General features: G+C 43.1%; 1 protein-coding gene across 13 annotated transcripts in view; it reads right to left on the bottom strand.

Moving 5' to 3' along the window:
• The window catches only part of si:ch211-285f17.1 (sickle tail protein homolog), a 197614-nt gene that overhangs the window by 35486 nt on the left and 138016 nt on the right, over window positions 1-24112 (bottom strand). For all 13 annotated transcript variants that reach the window (XM_047349215.1, XM_047349211.1, XM_047349213.1 and 10 more), the window contains 3 exons: window positions 23508-23703; window positions 13845-14043; window positions 12170-12263 (listed from right to left, as the gene is read on the bottom strand). In XM_047349215.1, coding sequence (XP_047205171.1) covers window positions 12170-12263; window positions 13845-14043; window positions 23508-23703 — 489 coding nt within the window. The remainder of the gene's footprint in view (window positions 1-12169; window positions 12264-13844; window positions 14044-23507; window positions 23704-24112) is intronic.

The raw sequence follows: 24112 nt of genomic DNA on the forward strand, positions 1-24112 counted from the left end.
AACCATTTGGCTCCAAAAACAGACCTTTAGCATTTTATTCTAAAAAATTGGATTCGGTGGCATCTGGATTTCCAAATTGTCTGCAGAGCTGCCTCGCAGCAGCAGAAGCTGTGAAACAGACAGCTAAAATTGTGTTGTGCCACCCGCTCACACTGAAAGTTCCTCATTCAGTGTCACTTATATTGCTACAAACTTAACTTCCTTTCTTAACTCATGCAAGGCATATTACGTTGACCTCATTGTTACTCTCACAACCAAATATAACTCTGCAAAGATGTGGTCCACTGAACCCTAGCACATTAATTCCAACAGCAGAAGATGGGAAACCACATTCTTGCAAAACAAAGGTTGAGGAAGACACAAAACCTAGGCAAGATATCTCTCAGACTCCTCTGGAAAACTCACAAATAATTTTTGTAGATGGATCAGCATCAAAAGATGAATATGGAAAAAACAGAGTTGGTTATGCAGTAACCACTGAAACTAAAATTATAGAATCACAGGCCCTGCCCCATACATGTTCAGCACAGACTGCAGAGCTGTATGCTGTTATCAGAGCGTGTGAACTATATGAAGGAAAAATCCTAACCATTTATACAGACAGCCAATATGTATTCGGTTCTGTTCACCATTTTGCCAAAATATGGGAAAATAGAGGGTTTAAAACATCAGCTGGAACAGAATTGACACATTTTAATCTGTTAAAACGACTGCTGTTAGCTATCCAACTACCTGCAAAGATAGCACTTTGTAAATGTAAAGCGCATCAATCTGATGAAGCCATGTAAATGAAGGGGAACACCTTTGCTGATATTTCTGCTAAAATAGCTTCGAGACTTCCCCTCACTTTGAAAATGTCAGATCTCCTATTTATAGATATAGATGTGGTGAAAGATTCACAACAATCTGCACCAGCTGCAGAAGTTAAATCTTGGCTGAATAGAGGGGCCATAAAGAAAGATGACATTTATCATTTGGGAAATAAGCCAATATTACCAAAGAATTTATACAAGACGGCGGCCCATGCGACACACGGGGTTTCACATGTGTCGAGAGGGGGAATGATACACTTAGTAAATCTACATTTCCATACCATAGATTTTTCTGACTATGCAAAAAACCTTTGTAGATCATGTATTATCTGCTGCAAACATAATCCACAGGGGAACATGAGACCCAAAAGAGGCCAGTTCCCAGCAGCTATTCATCCCTTTCACACAATACACATGGATTTCATAGAGTTATCATGGTCAGGGGGAAATAAATATTGTTTAGTGGTTATAGATGCATTTTCAAAGTGGGTAGAAATATACCCTGCAAAACACTGTGATGCGCTCACAGTGGCGAAGAGTTTAGTGACACATTTCTTCCCTACATATGGTATCCCACAAATCATAAGATCAGATAATGGGACTCATTTTGTAAATAATGTAATAGAACTGTGCTCTAAAGCATTAGGGTTTCAGTTAAAAAACCATTGTTCTTACCACCCACAATCTGCTGGGCTGGTTGAACGAACAAATGGAACAATAAAAAATAGATTAAGGAAAACAATGGAAGAAACATGGAGGCCATGGCCTGAATGTCTATCTCTGGTTAAATTATGGATGAGAATAACTCCAAATCAAACTGGTCTCACTTCATTTGAAATAGTACATGGCAGACCTTTTCCATTGCCATCAGAAATGGATGACATAGAAAAAGCACAGCAGGAAACATCATTAGCTGAATGGATGAATAAAATGTTACAAACAAAAGAAGTACAGTTTTCCAGTAGTCTGCCAGTAAATTCTGCTCCAATTTCACAGAACAATTTGAGGCCTGGAGACCTGGTCCTGATTAAGACACTTCACAGAAAGGACTGGAGCACCCCCTGCTGGAGAGGGCCATACCGTGTTCTCCTGACCACACCGACAGCTCTGAAAATCGCAGAGAGACCATCCTGGATCCACAAGAGCCACTGTAAGCTAATATCACCGTTACAGGAGCCAAACCAACCGACGGGGTAACAGGGGAATGACCGGGTACAAAGAGGTTGGACCCATATGGTCCAACATCTCAAACCGGCGAAGAAAACAACTGACCTGTGCCCAATTTAGCATGGCTTTTTGTAACGTGTGGACAGGACTGATAAGCCTGGGCCTAATTCTGGTAGCAGGACTCTTTTTCTGTTTAAGGCAGGATCCACAGGATGCAACATCACACGAGAAGAGATGGACACCGGATGGCTCTCATCTCACACCCCTAAAGGAAGGAGGAGGTCACCCATTTCTGCAAAATTACTGGTATCGTTATGTGTATGACACAGCTAAAACTCAAAATAAAACTGATTGTTATGTGTGTTCCATAATGCCCGTGCATTCCCAAGGCCCCACCATATATGTCAAAGCTATGAACCTCACCGAAACAAGTTGCGCCATATCAATGGGCCTGATAGGATATACAAATAAAAAGTTCTTTTTTATGCCAAACCAATATTTCATATTTAACACTTCTGGAGTGTGGAGTGTGAGAGACATAGTCCCTCCAGCGTGTTCTGGGCCGTCCCCTGGGCCTCCTCCCGGTGGGACACGCCTGGAACACCTCCCAAAGAAGGCGTCCAGGAGGCATCAAGTATAGATGCCCGAGCCACCTCAACTGGCTCCTCTTGATGTGGAAGAGCAGCGGTTCTACTCCGAGCCCCTCCCGGATGGCCGAGCTCCTCACACTATCACTAAGGGAGTGCCCGGCCACCCTATGGAGGAAGCTCATTTCAGCCGCTTGTATCTGGGATCTCATTCTTTCGGCACAGTGCCCCCATTACGGCGGCAGCTACACCAATCTGTCTGCCGATCTCCCGCTCCATTCTTCCCTCACTTGTGAACAAGACCCCGAGATACTTGAACCCCTCCAACTTGAAGAGGACAAGCCACCCATTTCCGGTCAAGAACCATGGCGTCGGACTTGGAGGACCGGATCTTCATCCCAGCCACTTCACACTTGGCTGCGAACTGCCCCAGCGCATGCTGTAGGTCTTGGCTAGAGGGGGACAGCAGGGCCACGTCACCTGCAAAACGAAGAGACGAAATCCTCTGGTCCCCAAATCAGACCCTCTCCGGCCCTTGGCTGCACCTAGAAATCCTGTCCATAAAAGTTATAAAAAAGGACCGGTGACAAAGGGCAGCCCTGCCGGAGTCCAACATGCACTGGGAACAGGTCCAACTTAGTGCCGGCAATGTGGACCAAACTCCTGCTCCGCTTGTACAGAGACCAGATGGCCCCTAATAAAGGGCCCCCGATTCCATACTCCTGGAGCACCCCCCACAGGGCATCACGAGGGACACAGTCGAATGCCCTCCAGGTCCATAAAACACATGTGGACCAGTTGGGCAAACTCCCATGAACCCTCAAGTACCCTGTAGAGGGTATAGAGCTGGTCCAGTGTTCCATGGCTGGGCCGAAAACCACACAACTCCTCCTGAAGTCGAGGTTCAACTATCGGCCCGGCTTTTCTCTCCAATACCCTGGCGTAGGCCTTACCAGGGACGCTGAGGAGTGTGATCCCCCTGTAGTAGGAACACACCCTCCGGTCACCCTTCTTATGAAGGGGGACCACCACCCCTGTCTGCCAGTCCAGAGGCACTGACCCCAACCGCCACGCAATGTTGAAGAGGCGTGTCAACCCTGACAGCCAAAACATGCAGAGACTTGAGATACTCAGGGCAGATCTCATCCACCCCCCAAGCCCCGCCACCGCAGAGCTTTTTAACCACCTCGGTGACTTCAGCCTGGGTGTTGAAAGAGCCTAACCCCGAGTCCCCAGCCCCAGTCCAAAACATGCAGCTGAAGGTCTGATGATACAACAACAAAGTCGATCATTGACCTGATGGACACCCTTATGCTTGAACATGGTGTTCATTATGGACAGTCTGTGATTAGCACAGAAGTCCAATAACGAAACACCACTCGGATTCCAATCGAGGTGGCCATTCCTCCCGATCACGCCTCTCCGGGTGTCAGTCTTTTCCTACGTGGGCGTTGAAGTCCCACAGCAGAATAATGGAGTCCCCGGGAGGGGCACTATCCAGCACCCCCGACAGGGATGCCAAGAAGGCCGGGTACTTTGCACTACCGCTCGGCCTGTAGGCCAAAACGACAGTCAGAGACCTGTCCCCAAGCCGAAGGCGCAGGGATGCGACCCTCTCATCCACTGGGGTAAACCCCAACACGAGACGGCTGAGCTGGGGGGCAAAAAGCAAACCCACCCCAGCCCGCCGCCTCACCCCGTGGGCCAAAGTGTGTTTAATATTGGTACTTAAATTGGATTGCACTTTTCTGTTCAGCAGATGATTTCATGGGTATGAATAATTGGTCAGTAGTTAAAAAACAAAAACTCAAAAACTAGTGTTAAATACATTTTAAATAAAAATGAAATAATACATTTTTGTCAGTTGATTTAAAATGTTCAGACCACAAAGTGTTTGGATGATGGAGGCAGTGGACCTTCTGCTATTTTGGTATTTTAGGAGATCCCTGGCCTAGGCTTTTATTTTTGTCTTTTCCTTTGGGTACTAGCACTGATATTTAAGGTTAATTTATGAGTATGTGTAAATGTGTTTGTTTAGCTCTTATGGTGTGTTTGTGAACACAGCTGCCAAGAAAGTCTTCATAAACCCTTAATTTGTAAGTTGGCCCTCATTTCTGGGTGAGGGTGTTAAAATCCATACCCAGAGGCATTGGGTATTTTTTTCCTGCCATACTAAGTTATACTAATACATCAAATACAAATATTTCAACTACAATTTTTTAGCGGTAGCTAAAAATAACCCATCTACCTCACTTTACACTTCTTTTCAAAAGAAAATACTTCAGTTAATACTCTTTCCTACTTGCTTACAAGACTAAAAACATTGATTCTCTAATTTATTTTTCCAGTTTTAAGTGAACTAATTTTAACGAAGATAGGACTATACCTTTCTTAAAAAATGCAGCTCCAGGGCTAGCCTGCAGTTGGTTAATTTGCAACACGATATGTCAAACAATGTCTGTTTAACCAGTCAGCTAATCATTGTCATTTATCATTAGCCCAACCACTTTAAAGGAACGTCAATGGCCAATGTGGAAAAACAAGAATGGCTTTCTATAATGAGAAAATGACTTTTCAGATTTAGTTAGCAAAACTAAGAACTGAAAACAATAAGAACATCTGGTTATTGTGGCAGACCACATGCTATGTGATCTCAACAACTATCTAAACAACACGTCCCCTTGGTTATCTGGGTGCAATCTTTGCATTACTTTCACTAATGTGTATAAACTCATACTCTACATAGAGCATTTATATGCAGTCTACAAGGCTAATTCTGTTTGAATCAAGTTAAACCATTTAGCCAGTTTACCTCTCATTCAGACATACCACGGCAACAGTAAACACAATATAGCCTTGCTTAGTTGCATATAGAACAGAAAAAACAACAAAGATTTCCATTATTAGATTTATAATCCACCAATAAAACATAACCTGAAATACTGAAATCGAGTGTACAATCAGTAATAAAACCTCAGGATTTGCAATACGCTTTGTATAATAACACTGTGCAGGAAGCTGTACATGCAGATCTGGATCCATTCCATTTTCCTTCCTGTCAAACAAACAAGCTATTGTTTTAGCTAGGTATGACTCATAGGTTACACCTAGGAGCCAAGACGTGTCAAAAGCCCTGATGCAAGTTCTTTCATACACTTCAGAGACAGTTTTTCATTTAGCACTTTTTTGCACAGTGTTGCTTTTGTCTGTTTTATTCAAGCACGCCAAGACAGATTATTGCAGGGAAGAAAATAATGACATGGGTGTGACTCTTGCGTGTGCAAAAGTGAGCGTGCTTCGTGGACTGGAAGAAAACAACTGCTCAAAGTGTACTGCAACAAAGGGTTCATATTTGGCTGTGACAACAACTAGAGAGGGAAATATGCTTGGAGTGAAAGCTCGCACAACCTGCATAAAGTCTCACAAGGGGGATCTGCAGAGCATTACAAAACCCCAATGAACTCCTATACTGAAGGTGCACATCTTCATGAAGAAAAAATATTGACTTTTTTAAACTCTGAAGCACTTCACATCTATGCTTTCCTATTCCAGCAGAGCCATATTTAGAAATGTTTAAGCCATTATTGGTCAGTCCTAAACAGATGCTGGATCTCAGAATATCCCTAAAATGAACAGATTTTGTTGTAAAACATGGATAAGTATCTGCTTTGAGATAAACAAATGAGGCTACAGCTCAAAAAATAAGCACATGGGCAACCAGATCCGACCGATGAGAGGGGCCCTGTTGAAAATGGCTAAGTCCAACATGCAGACTTATTTTTCCACCATGGTCTTAAGCCTCCGGTAGTACGGGTAGCCTGTTTGGTTTATGTGCACCGAGCTGCTTCAGTGTCTTGCTGTGTCAGCACTGGATAAAGTTTCTAAACTGATTCACAAACTGCAGAGATTCACAGTGAGTCAAGCTAAACAAATAAAGAGCTGTGCTGTCATGGCAAAGCAGGAGAGTGTAAACATTTAGAGAGCCTGACTGGTTGAATGTACTGTGTGTAAAATGATAACAGATGATTAAAGTCGGGTAATCATGATGTTCAGTAAAATTAGACATTTTTTAACATACATAAACCTCTCTGGTAGCAACTACTAATGACTACAGAACTGCTTTTCAGTGACAGAAATGAATATTAGTAGTTCAAAAGGTTTGCTTCTTCATCTTCAAATAAAAAATATTAGAAAATAATTTATTTAATTTAGCTTTTTTTTTTATGTCTAGGCAGTTTGCACCAGTGATTATGGAGCATTATATTGCTAAAAGACCAGCCAAAAATCTTGACTTAACAACACAAGTTGTAGCGGTTGTAAGTAATTGGGAACACAAATCTCGTCATTCCAGCTTGTACTAAAGCCACATGCATATACTTTATATTATTTATTTAAGTGGGCGTAGAACTCCTTAGGCAATGGCAGTGTTCCTACATTTATGTCTATCCTGTCTCTCAGTTGTCCTTTGAATGGCATCACAACCACACCGTGATTTGTTGACCATGGTTCACGCCTGCCCCTTCAAAGATTACTGCCACCATTGCCATTTTCCTGGAGATGCATTCATGCTTGTATTTCTGAACCATTTGCAAACTTTTTATGATTTTTTAAATTTTACAAAGCTGTTTATAAGGAAACAGTATTTTCTAAAACATGCCTCGACACTTCTGTGAGTCTTTCACTCAGCAAGAGAGCAAAACTTTAAGAAGACAACAGGAAGGCTGAATGGAGTACAGCAAAGTTGCTCTGTTTTATCTTTTGAGCTTTTGACCACAGTCATGAATCATTTGGAACTCATGGCTGCCTTGTTAAAATTTAAGAGCTACGGTGAGGATCAAGATTTTATAGAGCATAACCCCAGAGATTGCTGGTTTTGTAATGCTACCTGTGCTCATACTTGTACTCTTACTCATACTTATAATCTTCAGCTTTATCCGGGACCAGGTCACGGGGGCAGCAGACTTAGTAGAGACGCCCAGACTTCCCTCTCCCCAGACCAGACACCTCCTCCAGCTCCTCCGTGGGAAGCCCAAGGCTTTCCCAGGCCAGCTGAGTGACATAGTCCCTCCAGCGTTTCCTGGGCCGTTCCCTGGGCCTCCTCCAGGTGGGACGTGCCTGGAACATCTCCCAGGGAAGGAGTCCAGAAGGAATCCAATATACAGGTCCTTCTCAAAATATTAGCATATTGTGATAAAGTTCATTATTTTCCATAATGTCATGATGAAAATTTGACATTCATATATTTTAGATTCATTGCACACTAACTGAAATATTTCAGGTCTTTTATTGACTTAATACGGATGATTTTGGCATACAGCTCATGAAAACCCAAAATTCCTATCTCACAAAATTAGCATATTTCAACCGACCAATAAAAGAAAAGTGTTTTTAATACAAAAAACGTCAACCTTCAAATAATCATGTACAGTTTTGCACTCAATACTTGGTCGGGAATCCTTTTGCAGAAATGACTGCTTCAATGCGGCGTGGCATGGAGGCAATCAGCCTGTGGCACTGCTGAGGTCTTATGGAGGCCCAGGATGCTTCGATAGCGGCCTTTAGCTCATCCAGAGTGTTGGGTCTTGAGTCTCTCAACGTTCTCTTCACAATATCCCACAGATTCTCTATGGGGTTCAGGTCAGGAGAGTTGGCAGGCCAATTGAGCACAGTGATACCATGGTCAGTAAACCATTTACCAGTGGTTTTGGCACTGTGAGCAGGTGCCAGGTCGTGCTGAAAAATGAAATCTTCATCTCCATAAAGCTTTTCAGCAGATGGAAGCATGAAGTGCTCCAAAATCTCCTGATAGCTAGCTGCATTGACCCTGGCCTTGATAAAACACAGTGGACCAACACCAGCAGCTGACACGGCACCCCAGACCATCACTGACTGTGGGTACTTGACACTGGACTTCTGGCATTTTGGCATTTCCTTCTCCCCAGTCTTCCTCCAGACTCTGGCACCTTGATTTCCGAATGACATGCAGAATTTGCTTTCATCCAAAAAAAGTACTTTGGACCACTGAGCAACAGTCCAGTGCTGCTTCTCTGTAGCCCAGGTCAGGCGCTTCTGCCGCTGTTTCTGGTTCAAAAGTGGCTTGACCTGGGGAATGCGGCACCTGTAGCCCATTTCCTGCACACGCCTGTGCACAGTGGCTCTGGATGTTTCTACGCCAGACTCAGTCCACTGCTTCCGCAGGTCCCCCAAGGTCTGGAATCGGCCCTTCTCCACAATCTTCCTCAGGGTCCGGTCGCCTTTTCTCGTTGTGCAGCGTTTTCTGCCACACTTTTTCCTTCCCACAGACTTCCCACTGAGGTGCCTTGATACAGCACTCTGGGAACAGCCTATTCGTTCAGAAATTTCTTTCTGTGTCTTACCCTCTTGCTTGAGGGTGTCAATAGTGGCCTTCTGGACAGCAGTCAGGTCGGCAGTCTTACCCATGATTGGGGTTTTGAGTGATGTACAGGTCCTTCTCAGAATATTAGCATATTGTGATAAAGTTCACTATTTTCCATAATGTCATGATGAAAATTTAACATTCATATATTTTAGATTCATTGCACACTAACTGAAATATTTCAGGTATTTTATTGTCTTAATACGGATGATTTTGGCATACAGCTCATGAAAACCCAAAATTCCTATCTCACAAAATTAGCATATCATTAAAAGGGTCTCTAAATGAGCTATGAACCTAATCATCTGAATCAACGAGTTAACTCTAAACACCTGCAAAAGATTCCTGAGGCCTTTAAAACTCCCAGCCTGGTTCATCACTCAAAACCCCAATCATGGGTAAGACTGCCGACCTGACTGTTGTCCAGAAGGCCACTTTTGACACCCTCAAGCAAGAGGGTAAGACACAGAAATAAATTTCTGAACGAATAGGCTGTTCCCAGAGTGCTGTATCAAGGCACCTCAGTGGGAAGTCTGTGGGAAGGAAAAAGTGTGGCAGAAAACGCTGCACAACGAGAAGAGGTGACCGGACCCTGAGGAAGATTGTGGAGAAGGGCCGATTCCAGACCTTGGGGGACCTGCGGAAGCAGTGGACTGAGTCTGGAGTAGAAACATCCAGAGCCACCGTGCACAAGCGTGTGCAGGAAATGGGTTACAGGTGCCGCATTCCCCAGGTCAAGCCACTTTTGAACCAGAAACAGCGGCAGAAGCGCCTGACCTGGGCTACAGTGAAGCAGCACTGGATTGTTGCTCAGTGGTCCAAAGTACTTTTTTCGGATGAAAGCAAATTCTGCATGTCATTCGGAAATCAAGGTGCCAGAGTCTGGAGGAAGACTGGGGAGAAGGAAATGCCAAAATGCCAGAAGTCCAGTGTCAAGTACCCACAGTTAGTGATGGTCTGGGGTGCTGTGCCAGCTGCTGGTGTTGGTCCACTGTGTTTTATCAAGGGCAGGGTCAATGCAGCTAGCTATCAGGAGATTTTGGAGCACTTCATGCTTCCATCTGCTGAAAAGCTTTATGGAGATGAAGATTTCATTTTTCAGCACGACCTGGCACCTGCTCACAGTGCCAAAACCACTGGTAAATGGTTTACTGACCATGGTATCACTGTGCTCAATTGGCCTGCCAACTCTCCTGACCTGAACCCCATAGAGAATCTGTGGGATATTGTGCAGAGAACGTTGAGAGACTCAAGACCCAACACTCTGGATGAGCTAAAGGCCGCTATCGAAGCATCCTGGGCCTCCATAAGACCTCAGCAGTGCCACAGGCTGATTGCCTCCATGCCACGCCGCATTGAAGCAGTCATTTCTGCAAAAGGATTCCCGACCAAGTATTGAGTGCATAACTGTACATGATTATTTGAAGGTTGACGTTTTTTGTATTAAAAACACTTTTCTTTTATTGGTCGGATGAAATATGCTAATTTTGTGAGATAGGAATTTTGGGTTTTCATGAGCTGTATGCCAAAATCATCCATATTAAGACAATAAAAGACCTGAAATATTTCAGTTAGTGTGCAATGAATCTAAAATATATGAATGTAAAATTTTCATCATGACATTATGGAAAATAATGAACTTTATCACAATATGCTAATATTTTGAGAAGGACCTGTAGATGCCCGAGCCACCTCAACTGACTCTCGATGTGGAGGAGCAGTGGCTCTACTCTGAGCTCCTCCCGGATGGCCGAGCTCCTTGCCCTGTCTCTAAGGGAGTGCCCGGCCACCCTGCGGAGGAAGCTCATTTCAGCCGCTTGCATCCGGGATCTCAATCTTTCAGTCATGATCCAAAGTTCATGACCATAGGTGAAGGTAGGAATGTAGACTGACCGGTAAATCAAGAGCTTTGCTTCTCGACTCAGCTCTCTTCACCACAACGGACTGGCACAGCGTCCCCATTACTGCGGCAGCCACACTGATCCGTCTGTCGATCTCCCGCTCCATTCTCCCCTCACTCATGAACAAGACCCTAAGATACTTGAACTTCTCCACTTGAGACAGTAACTACCCTGAAGAAGGAAGGCCAACTGTGCTAATCACACCAACTGTTAATCTAAAAGTCTGAAAACTGTTTAAAATTGTGAACTAATTTTGCTGTTGTTTTCAAAACACTAGTATACCTCTGTTTTACAGCAACCCCTCTCTCACATATGCAGTTTTGCATTGCCTAATATAGGTCATTAATGACTGTTTAGGACATTGAGGCTAGAAAAAAAAACAGTTTTAATACTCTTCTTTTAACATTTCATGTGTTCTTAAAAAATAACAATGGCTATAGTCCATAAGGAGCTTTACAAAAACTGGAGAGCAGCTTTTAAATAATAACATCTTATTGTGCTTGTGATTCAGTGTTAAAACTTGCAGCAAAAACGTTCTATTGAGAAATAGCAGCATTAGTTTGGATTAATGGATCAAACGTCATCAAAGTAATTCCTTGGTTGCACTTAATCTCCAGTTCCCCACAGCCTTGCGTAATATTTGTGTTTTTGTCAATTGCTGGTTGGTTAAACAATGACAGAACGTTTAGGAGAGCAGCGCCCTTCTTCTAACTTGATGCCAGAAACTACACAATGTTTGCCAGAAAGCTCAAGCTTTTTAAAAATAAATTTCAGTGTTTTTTATTTATTTATTTATGCTTTTTAGTAATTATTTCTTTTCTTTTTACTGACTTAAAGAAACAAAAAATATATATTTGAGGAAATGGCTTTTTAGGCTTAGGTTTTACTACATCAGCATGAAATACACACAGCAGTATTAGATGCTGAGAAGACATGCAGGATTAGATAAATGGCTTTTTAGGCTTAGGTTTTACTACATCAGCATGAAATACACACAGCAGTATTAGAAATAAACAAAGAGGGCTTACATTGGGATAAGGAATGAGCAAGGGAAATAGACCCTGGAATTAAGTTGGATTGTCCCCTAAAAGGTTGCACTAGAGCATATAGGGCAGGCCCGAGTGCAGGCCTCCGGGAGAACAAAAAGAAACCCCCCTCTGGACAGATTAACAAGAGCCAGGGGGACATTCCTTGCTTTAACTGCAAACAGGATGTGAGTATATGAACTGGAGGCAGAGCTGCTTTTTTATTGCACCAAATCTATTCATCTCCCCTCAGCTGCTGGGACAACAGAAAAGTACTCACCCTGGCATCACCGTTGGCAGGCCGAGGTCCATGGCTGAAAGCCTGAGCCGGATCCTTGTGGTACACCTTGAGGCAGGCGTGATCTGTGATGTTTCTGTAAGGGAAGGAGGTGTTGGCTGGTAAGAAAGCGGCCCAGATATCCCCGTCAGAGAGCGGCCGATCTTGCCTCAACCTGGATCTCTTTAACAGCCCAGCCAAGGGCACATACCCTGACAGAGGCTCTGGCAGTTCTTTGTTATGTGACATTTTCTCTTACTCTTAGAAGCCTACAAAGACATCTAATAATAGTTTCCTACGATGTGGCAGAGCTACACGAATGTCAAGCGAATCTGTTATTTCCTTTGTGCTGATCTCACTCTCAGTGTGATATTGCACCCTGTACCAACCTTAAGGCACCACGAGACAATTTTTTACAACCTTGATAAAGAATTAGTCACAAAGTACACACTTCACTTGAGCAGGATCTCTGCAGAGTAAGGGGGCAAAGTCCCTATGTCTTCTCAAGCATTTTTATTCTGCTTTTATCTCTGCAGAGAGAATCTGTTGCATTTTAATATATCAGTCAACCACTTACCAAACTAGGAAGCAACAATGCCCAGAGAAGAAATAAAAAAGTTCTTAGCTACAATCTATATTGTTGTGCTTGGATTTGGAACAGCACACACAACACCATGTTTTTCTTATGTAAGCATAAACAGACAAACTTCATGTTGCTTAAAGTTTGCAGGGGGAAACATTTGCATAATAAGAGAGGGCAAGAGGCAGGAAACTCAGGGACATTTCTAAAATGTCTTCCTTGGTTTGTTTGAGTGGATCAGAGACCTGTTGCCACACAGCTCCAACTATAACTTTCTCTTTAACACAAGGGGGAGAGGATGCAAGCTTACCAGCCAAAAGACATTTCCTGTTCAAAGGGAGCTAGGAATAAGAGGGACAGATCCTGGAAGGTGGGACACATTAGAGTGATAGATTTATTTAGCTTAATACTGGGGGGGGATTTCCTAATTCCTTTTTCTTGTGAGAGAGAACTATATTTGCACCAGTAACAATGTTACCTTAACTTAGGTGATATTGATCCTTTCTGGTTTTTATTTGTATCTCTGCAGATAGCTGACTTGTCAAACATTTACTGTATTAGAAAGTCAGAGCTTGGATATTTGCACAAGTTATTTAACACAAGTGCAAACACAACTTTTCCAAAGGTGGCCGTCAGCAAAAACAGCACTAATGTTCTACCCAACAAATGGTAGATTTAAATACTTTCCAAGCAGATGTCAAAACTAGACTGATGTATATTTTTGGTTTTTGACAGATTGACATCTCACAGACACCAGTCACTACAAGACAGTGACTGGTGACAGACAGTCACTACAATCACAGCAAAGTAAAAAAAAAAAAAGCTAATCACTGAACTACTTAACAGGCCTATTGCAGAAACAACCTTAATAACTGGTTTCCACAAAGCAAAAAGTCACAAATTTTGTATCAGGTTAGCTTTTGACTTTCAAACTGCTACTTTTCTAACTTTCTGCAGCCGCCAGCTATGCTGCAGTGCTAACACTAGCTTTTATGTGAAACGTCTTACTGAGACTGACGGCATACCACTAATTGCATGAGGACCTTTTATTGTCCTAGTGATTTATTCTCTATTTTACATTCAAACAACAATCTTTACCTGACATCAGCCAGTTCGTAGTACATATTCCTCATGTCGTCTTTGACGTAGACGGCAACGCTGGGCGACTCTAACATCTTCATGTTGAGCTGCTGCGGGAAGGCACTGACAAACAGAGCTCTGATTGTGTCGATGCTGGTGATCTCATTGGGCATGCGGATCTGTTTGGTCTCATCCCCATACTGCAGGTAGAGTACACCTAAGGACAGAAGAACAAAGTGATTAGCCTGAGATAAGATCCCTAAAAGAGATGTGGTTTCCACAAGTGAAGATGCATAATTTGATTTATTTCTAAGGCACGAAAACTACTAAAAGTAATCCACTATAAAATCTTTTCAGTTAGAAAGCCGTAAATTGTCTTTAGTGATATTAGTGATAAGATCATGACTGTGTACTTAAACTGAAACACTATGATACAATTGCCAGTGTATCATAGTGTAATGTATTAAAAACCAAGGTATAGAATGAAAGGAATATGGGGACAATGTTTGCACAAGATTTAAAAAAGGTACTATAAGTTTAATATATCTGTACTGCATGAGTTCGGCAAAATCTTATATTTTCTTGATCTATAGTTTAAAGATATATGCAGAAAAAAAAAAAAAAAAAAAACTTCCCATTAAAGTGGATGATGCATGGTGACCTTAGTAAGGTTTGAACAGTACAATTTTGCTGAATAGAAAAGCATTAGTTTCTATGCGTTCTGTGCGGAATAAGGCTTTTGAATGACTTCTACCCTGGATTGTGGCACAGAGAGCATAAGAAATCAAAGTCAATCCCTAAAAAAAATATGAGCAGAAATTTACATCCAAATCTAACTTAGCTCCTATGAGTCTTGGAAATTAGCATACCATTTTAGTCATGAAGAAAAGAAGAAAATTACTTTATAATAACATGGTAGCTGGGGCAGAAAAGAGGGCAGAAGCAAAGCTCAGTGTGGAACGGTAAATGTTGTGTACCAGAAAGACCAAAGTCTGAACCTCTGAACTCTGGGTGTGGCTTTTCAGAATCAGAATCAGAATCAGAAAAGCTTTATTGCCAAGTACGTTTTTGGACATACCAGGAATTTGTTTTGGCGTAGTCGGTGCAATACAGTACAAATTAAACAGTACAAACATATTTACAATATAATATAAATATAAGTGCACAGTTTTAAGTGAGTGAGAGTAAATATAGAGCAGTATAAGATGCAAGAGCAATACAACAGTGCAGGTGATCATTGTGCAAGTAAGCAGGAGTCCAAGCTGAGCGTTAATGTAACGCATAGAGTTACAGGTTACAGGTGTCCTGTCAGCAAAAAAAAGGGGGGGTGTGGGGGAAAGGGGGAATGTCAGGGTGGTTTCCGGGCTTTGTTAACCAGGCTGGTGGCAGATGGGAAAAAACTGTTCTTGTGGCGTGAGGTTTTGGTCCGGATGGACCGCAGCCTCCTGCCAGAGGGGAGAGTCTCAAAGAGTCTGTGACCGGGGTGGGAGGGATCAGCCAGAATCTTCCCTGCCCGCTTCAGGGTCCTGGAGGTGTACAGTTCCTGGAGCGACAGTAGACTGCAGCCAATCACCTTCTCAGCAGACCGAATGACACGCTGCAGCCTGCCCTTATCCTTGGCTGTAGCAGCGGCGTACCAGATGGTGATGGAGGAGGTGAGGATGGACTCAATGATGGCTGTGTAGAAGTGCACCATCATAGTCTTTGGCAGGTTGAATTTCTTCAGCTGCCGCAGGAAGAACATCCTCTGCTGGGCTTTCTTGATGAGGGAGCTGATGTTTGGCTCCCACTTGAGATCCTGGGAGATGATGGTTCCCAGGAAGCGGAAAGATTCCACAGTGTCAATTGTGGAGTCACAGAGGGTGATGGGGGCAGGTGGGGCTGGGTTCTGCCTGAAGTTCACAACCATCTCCACTGTCTTTAGAGCGTTGAGCTCAAGGCTGTTCTGGCTGCACCAGTCCAACAGATGGTCCACTTCCCATCTGTACGCGGACTCGTCACCATCAGAGATGAGTCCGATCAGGGTGGTGTCGTCCGCAAACTTCAGAAGCTTGACAGACTGGTGACTGGAGGTGCAGCTGTTGGTGTACAGGGAGAAGAGCAGAGGAGAGAGAACACAGCCTTGGGGGGAACCGGTGCTGATGGTCAGGGAGTCAGAGACGTGCTTCCCCAGCCTCACGCGCTGCTTCCTGTCAGACAGGAAGTCAGTGATCCACCTGCAGGTGGAGTCGGGCACACTCAGCTGGGAGAGCTTCTCCTGTAGCAGAACTGGGACGATGGTGTTGAAGGCAGAGCTGAAATCCACAAACAGGATCCTGGCATAGGTTCCTGTGGAGTCCAGGTGCCGGAGGATGAAGTGAAGGGCTAGGTTGACTGCATCATCTACAGACCTGTTGGCTCTGTAGGCAAACTGCAGGGGGTCCAGGAGGGGGTCGGTGATGTCTTTTAGGTGTGAGAGCACAAGGCGCTCAAAGGACTTCATCACCACAGAGGTCAGGGCGACGGGTCTGAAGTCATTAAGCCCTGTGGTCCTTGGCTTCTTGGGAACAGGGACGATGGTGGAGGACTTGAAGCAGGCTGGCACATGACATGTCTCCAGTGAGGTGTTAAAAATGTCTGTGAAGACTGGAGACAGCTGATCAGCGCAGTGCTTCAGGCTGGCTGGTGAGACAGAATCCGGACCAGCAGCTTTCCGGGGGTTCTGTCTCCTGAAGAGTTTGTTGACGTCCCTCTCCTGGATGGAAAGAGCCGTCCTCGGCGTGGGTAGGGGGCTGGTGGGGGTTGGAGGTGCCAAGGCCCCTCTTGAGGTTGGGGAGGTGGGGGTGGTGGATTGTGGCTGCAGCTGTTGGGGGGCGTTGTGGGAGATGGTTGCAGGACTGTCCCTTTGTCTTTCAAAGCGGCAGTAGAACTCGTTCAGGTCATTGGCGAGGCGTCGGTCGTTGATGGAGTGGGGGGCTTTCGGCTTGTAGTTGGTGATTTGCTTGAGCCCTTTCCAGACAGACGCAGAGTCGTTGGCTGAGAACTGGATTTGGAGCTTCTCAGAGTACAGTCGTTTGGCCTCTTTCACTGCCTTGCCAAACTTGTACTTGGCCTCTCTGTATATGTCTTTGTCCCCACTCCTGAAGGCCTCTTCCTTATCCAGTCTTAACCTTCTGAGTTTAGCTGTGAACCAGGGTTTGTCGTTGTTGTAACTCACCCTGGTGCATGATGGTACACAGCTGTCCTCACAGAAGCTGATGTAGGAAGTCACAGCCTCTGTGTACTCGTCCAGACTGTTGGTAGTAGTCCTGAACACATCCCAGTCTGTACAGCCTAAACACGCCTGGAGATTCTCCACAGCCTCACTGCTCCACTTCCTTGTCGTCCTCACAACAGGTTTGCAGAGCTTTAGTTTCTGCCTGTATGCAGGAATCAGGTGGACCATGATGTGGTCGGATTGGCCCAGTGCAGCACGTGGGACGGCGTGATAAGCGTCTCTGATGGTGGTGTAACAGTGATCCAGAATGTTGTCCTCTCTGGTCGGACATTTTATAAACTGTCTGTATTTGGGAAGTTCGTGGGTCAGATTACCTTTGTTAAAGTCACCAGCGACGATTACTAAGGAGTCCGGGTTGGTCCGCTCCACACTCAGTATCTGGTCGGCGAGCATGCGCTGTGCGACCTGCACGTTAGCTTGCGGTGGGATGTAAACACCGACCAGGATGAACGAAGCGAACTCACGGGGGGAATAGAAAGGCTTACAGTTTATGATGAAGGATTCCAGGTCTGGAGAACAGTGCTGCTGAATCACTGTCACGTCGTTGCACCAACCACTGTTGAGGTAAAAACAGATTCCTCCACCTTTCGCTTTGCCGGAGAGTTCCGTGTCTCTGTCCGCTCTGTAGAGCTGGAATCCTGCCAGCTGCAGCGCGGAGTCCGGTATTAATCCACACAGCCACGTCTCCGTGAAGCACAAAACTGCCGATGAATAAAAGTCCCTGTTTTTCCCCAACAACAGTTGTAGTTCCTCCATTTTGTTGGGAAGTGAGCGCACGTTAGAGAGAAATATTCCAGGTAACGGTGTTCGTAGTCCACGCTGGCGAAGACGTACCAGCACCCCAGCCCGTTTCCCTCTCTTCCGGCGTTTCACCGCGTGAACAAAGGTGAGCGCACCTTTGACCAGAATGTCCAAATATTCCAGAGCAGTAGGTAGAAATGTTGGAAATAACTCCTCTGGTGTCGTAGCCCTGATGTTCATGAGTTCTTCTCTGGTGAGAGAGCTCCGGGTACCATCACAGAAGACCGTTTTAAAGCAAAAAACAAAACAAAACAATGCGCACCAACACGCCGAGGCGACCATCTGCGGCGCCATCTTGTGTACCAGAAAGACCAAAGTCTGAACCTCTGAACTCTGGGTGTGGCTTTTGTGCTGTGTTTTAAAAAACAGATGTCTCTCCCACAAAATTTATGAACACGCCCACAGTGCACTTGCATAAACAGTGCCAGAGGAACAAAACAAATTCTATTTTCAATCTGATTCATTTTTTATACTGAAATATGCACTAGAAACATTTAAACTCTATGGAATCTTCTGATTTGAAAAGCAAGTGCTTCCACATATAGCGAAAATGATCTCAAAAGTCAGACGTCCTGACATATAAGGGCAGTTTCAAAGTAGGTTTAGAATATTTCCAATGAAAACAACTCCATTTGAAGACAGGAGGCATGATTTTACTTGGTAAACCCTATAAATACCAAGCCTGTTGAAGCTAACAGATGTTAGTGAAATATTATACAAGATCCTACATGCTCCATGAGACAAGGAGAAGGCAAATCCAGGAAATAAAATTGCTGAGTCTCGGCACTGCAATATTTGGTTTGTCTGGGTTTCTGTGCAGTAGCAACTTAACACAGTGACCATTTGCAGCTTAATTTATTTTCTTCTGTGAGATAGGCTACAAAACGTCCAGATGTTGGCTAGATGTAAAGGAAAAAGTTAATTACACATCTATTATGAGGATTTCTTCTGCATTTAAAGTCTTATAAGTAAGTCAGAAAGAGGAATCAAGTTACATTCCTGAGTGCCTGACCTTGCTGAGCTGGAAACAAATGGTTAGTGGGTTTCGTAACCAAATAGGCACAGATTAGAAACTTTTTGAGTTTAACACACATCTTCACTCAGGCACAAAAGTACAAACTAAATACCCTCCATTTCAACTGCTGCAAATCTTGAACTGCAACAAAACAGCAGTAAATACTACACTGATGCCACTAATTAACACCATAAAACAGAGTCCAACTGATGCTACATTGTTGAATGAATGCAATACTCACTGAAGAGGTCGTAAGGGTTTCCCGTTTCTTTGCTCAGTCTTATGTGGCAAAGGAACCACGCAGACCATGCAGCAACTCGTGCAGCAAGAAACGAGGGTACGAGGAATCCCCAAATGTTCGTTGGGACAAACTGGAGCGTGTGCCTTTGCCTCTGTGTGTGTCTACACTCTGGGAGGGACACAGTTATAAAGTGGTGCCCCCTATTTTCTCTCCACCTCTTCATCACATCATAACCCCCCACTGTCCCGATGCTTTGTCCTGATGTTTTCGATGGAGTGAAGGAACATAATGAAGTACGCTTATGTGTGAGTTAGTCCGTGCGCGCACATATATACTTGTTATAAAGCCCCTTTTGTTGTGTTTCTGATTGGGTTTGCCTTTCTGCAAATGATTTGTTGCACTGAAGGAACCAAAAACTGTGAAAAATGACACCCTGTGGCCTGATTCTATCCAACAAAATATGCAACTTTCTCTTTATCTGTAACTTGAGGCCTTGCTTAGTAGTGAACTGAAGAAAATCATTTGAAAAACATCATATTTTGCTTTGCTGAAAAGTTTGAAAGCTCTTTGCATAAATGCAACCAACGTTTTGCACAATTTGCACATTTTCTACATATGAATACAAGGTATTCAAAACCCATTTTTGATTCTGTTAGGTTACACAATGCAATAGGTTGCTATTTTAACACAAAAAATGGCTTATTACAAAAGCACAACTAAGAGGCATGATGGAAAGAAGATGGAGGGAGACATATATAAGGTAGAACAATAGGGAAGAAATAAATGAAATTGCCGATTTATTTATTTTTTTACTGAATTGTAAAGAGAAGGAGAAGAATCTCTCCATTTATTAGCCTGGAGGGAATAAGCAAACCAGTATAATGTCACGTAATGGTGACAAACAACAAACATGTATACAACTTTGCAATAATATTGCATGGTAAAAAAACTGGAACCTAACTGCTGAAGACAAAAAATGTAAGTGTGCCCATTAAGTTGTTAAAAATTAAGAGGGATCACAGATACATTTTGGAGTTTGGAGCAGTCAGTGGAACCAAAATGATTCAGTTTCAAAATTTTACATTTACAAATGAATGCCTGATATTTAGTCAATATTGTGTAGAACTACCTTCCACTGCAAATACACCTTAAACGCTTTTGTGATGACTACCAGCTTTGCCCATCTAGACACTGAAATATGCCTATTCTTTGCAAAATACCTTTTGCATCTTCCCATAGGTTTTAGCTAAATCCACCCCACAACAACTCACCAGCGTTTATGTCCTAGCTAAAAACAAACATGTAGCATAATGCTGCCACCACCTTGTTTCAATGTGGGGCTGGTTTGTGGAGAAATATGTATGGTATTACTGGCACACGCGCGCGCACACACACAGACACACACAGTGTTTTGCTTGTAGACCAAAAAGTTTATTTTTTGTCTCATCTGACAAGATGAAACTAAAATTGTTTGTTGTGTCCCCTACATGGCTTGTGGCAAACTGGTGCCTTTTATTACTTATCTTACTTATCTTTAAACTGTTGTTTTTTGTCACTCTTTTACAAAGGCCAGATTCATGGATTGCACAAATTATACTTGTTTGTCAACATATTTTTGTAACTGAGCAATGCTGCTTGTCCAAAGTTACCACAGCTTTCTTGGCTGTTTTTATGATTAGCGTTCTCCTTGCAAAGGTTGATGGTCACTTCCTGGTGGGTTTGCAGTTGTCCAATGCTCTTTTCCTTCTTTCTTTCTTTAACTTCCTGTCCTTAACCCACTTGAGGATTTCTGCACTGAGTGAGAGCACAAAAAAAACAAAAGCCACCTGTAAACTCTACATAGCACATTTAAGCTGCCATTCCAGACAATTCTTTGGGTGGGACAGCGATTAATGAAGTGGGAAGCAGGAAAAAAGCCTTTAAAAAAAAAAAGAAAAGTTTTTTGGTGTATTTTGATCTTTAAGAGATGGTGGAACCAACATCAATCGTTCTCCCCGCATCTTCAATGCTTTATTGCAAAATTTGGATGGTATAAGCGTTCCCTTCTTGCTGTAAGGAGTACTGATTGATTCAAAGAGAAACATGGTTAGAATGCCATGAAATAATAGATAGATAGAACACTGCTATGAGCATGGGCATCAGTTTGACCGACAAACCACTGACTTTTGAAACTAGATGTGTAGATTGAGGCAGTTGTGCCATCTGGGTGATACATTCAAAGCAAAAAGACAAGCATTTCAACTGGCAAGATTGTTCTTCTAATGTATTTTCTCTTTCATTCTGCAGTTTAAGCCGATGACATAATGAGGTAATGTTGGCCTGCTGCAGGGGCAGAGCTCGCAGCTATTAGGGCTATTTGCTCAAGAGACTCTTAAACACAAGAGGCCCATCCTGATTCATTGTCTCCCAGTCTCACTAACCTTCGGCCCCGGGCTAAGACTACTCTGCTTTGCATTGTTTGACAGGGCAGGTCTTCAGGTTCTCCACTGAAAAATAAGGAAGCACAAGTTAGGGAGTTGGCGACTCTGATAGTTATTTTGCTGCTGTTCTTTAGTGTACGAATGTGGAAAACATAGTTTTGCAAAGTAAACGGAAAATTAGCTGAACTGTTGGCAGCAAAAGATGTGGAAACTTCAGTCATATACCTCATTTTGTACTTTGCTTTGAAAGATTTTATTTGGTAAAAGAAATTAGAATTAGTTTAGGTGTGGGTATTGTCTTCAGGGCCTCAGGTAGAACGGCATTAAAGACAGACAACCATGCAGAGAAGGCTCACAAACTTTATTATGTTTTAAAGTAAAAGTACTTCAAAAGAACAGTACTCACAGATGTCCTTACTGATAGTAACATAAGATCTAAACATACTTCTCCTGCAATATGATCAGTCTTATTCAGGGACCCCCTTGATTGCTTTGGAGAAGTAATTAAACACAATGCACATGTTTTGCAACAGTTTCCCTCTGAACTCAGTGTGGATGCTAAGCTGCCACAATCCAGATGTGTTATCCTATGCAGATATCCAATACAGATAGAATGCCTTGCAAAAGTATTCATAACCCTTTAAATCTCTTTAAACCCTTTGAGCTCTATCTGCTATCCACTCTGACCAACTTCCTTGTCCCTGCTGAAGAGTATCATCCCTGCAGCATGATGCTGCCACCACAATTGTGGAGTTGGTGTTGTCAGAGTGATACAAAGTGCAGTTTTCCACCACATAGTGTTTTAATGTTGGACAAAAAGTTTCTAATCTGACCAGAGTTCCTTCTTTTCTATGTTAGTTATGAGAGCTGCATCACTTTTGGTAAACAAATTTAGAAAACTTTATCACTCTCAGAAGGGTATGAAGGGTCTGAGAACATTCTAACAGATGCTGACTCTTTGTAACATACAGTATGCCAAGGCACGGCCAGTCAGACAACAGCATCCACATATAAAAAGAGAACAAGATCCTCACTAGTAAATGGTAAACAAAGAGCTTAAAAGAAGACAGTAAAAGTGACAAATGCTAAACGGAAATGAGTAAAATGGACCCCAATCCAAGCTGTGTTGCCTAATTGCTAAGGGAATAAAAGATTGGAGTATCTGTTTGTTCTACTAAGTGGAACAGGACTTCTTATGGCTTTCCTCTTGCAACTCCTCCATTAAAACCATGTTTTTGGAGTGCACTAATAGTTGTACTGTCAACAGAATCTCCAACCTGAGCTGTGGATCTCTGTAGCTCCTCCAGAGTTACCATCTTGATAAGTTTAGGTAATTTATGCTCATGTCTTGGTAGGTGTGCAGTTGCATCCCCTTTTCCATTTTCAGATGATACATCAAATAGTGCTCTAGTCTTCATGATGCTGCTTGTTCACTAATAGTCTAAGATTTAGGATTTTGAAAACTATTTATATCCATTTTTCCAATTCACAACCATATGCTACTTTATGTTGATCTGTCACATAAAATCCCAATGAAATATAGTGATGTTTTCAGTTGTATTGTGATCAAACTAAAAAAAGGATTAGAGGAGAATAAATGCTGCAAGGAACTGATAATGGTACTATGTGAAATAAAAAAAAAAAACATCAAAAAGGAGGCCCTGCTAAGCAGCTGAACTTTTGTATCGTTGGAATTGGACAAATGTTTATGTTTAAATTACTACTGGTCCTCTTTAGATCACAAAAACCTGGACCATAGCAGAAAACATTTTGTGAAACATTTTACTCTTCATAAAATTTTAAATATGGCAATGATTACAGAAAACAGCACACTTACATAATTTTTGAATATTCTCTTTATACCAGTGCAAATACCTAGAGACCTTAAGGATTTAAAAATACTTGCTTGATAGAGCTGGAGCATGTAAAAGCATATTGGTGACCATACCTAGTGAGCGGTCCTTTGTCTGGTTGGTCGATCGCACCACTGGCAGGCTGGCTCGAACCCGGCTGCCGCGGGTGAAGGCTGTGGGTGCTTCCCCCTCAGACATGGCGTCCAACGACTCTAGTGAGGCCAAAGATAGTTGGTCGACCTGATCGCCGACGCTGAGCTGTGGGCTGGGGCCGTGTTTTGGACTTCTGCTCTGGAGTGGGGAAAAGCAAATGGAAACAATACGGGAAGGAGTGAGACAATGGATGCTTACGACAAAACAGCACATGCATAAAATTTACAATCCTGGAATGACACATTTAAAAGTTCACATTTAATGCCTGGTTTCTTTCTTTTTGCAGCATCATGCAGTTCATAACTTGAACCTTTGGTTTGGAAGTCAATGACATTATAAGCTTAAGCTTTATTCATGCACAATGACAAAATAAGCAGCCATGCAAATGTGCAAGGAGGCATTAATCCGGAAAACATTCCTTTGTAACACTTTAGAGGATCTAGGGCTGCATTTAAGAGAAACCAAATCTAATCTGCATGACATGGCTTCATCAAGCCCTGTTTTAAGAGTAAAGGATGTGTGAAATCACAACAGATATCATGGAGTT

Source organism: Girardinichthys multiradiatus, chromosome 21 (genome assembly GCF_021462225.1).
Source record: "Girardinichthys multiradiatus isolate DD_20200921_A chromosome 21, DD_fGirMul_XY1, whole genome shotgun sequence".
Taxonomy (NCBI): Eukaryota; Metazoa; Chordata; class Actinopteri; order Cyprinodontiformes; family Goodeidae; genus Girardinichthys; species Girardinichthys multiradiatus.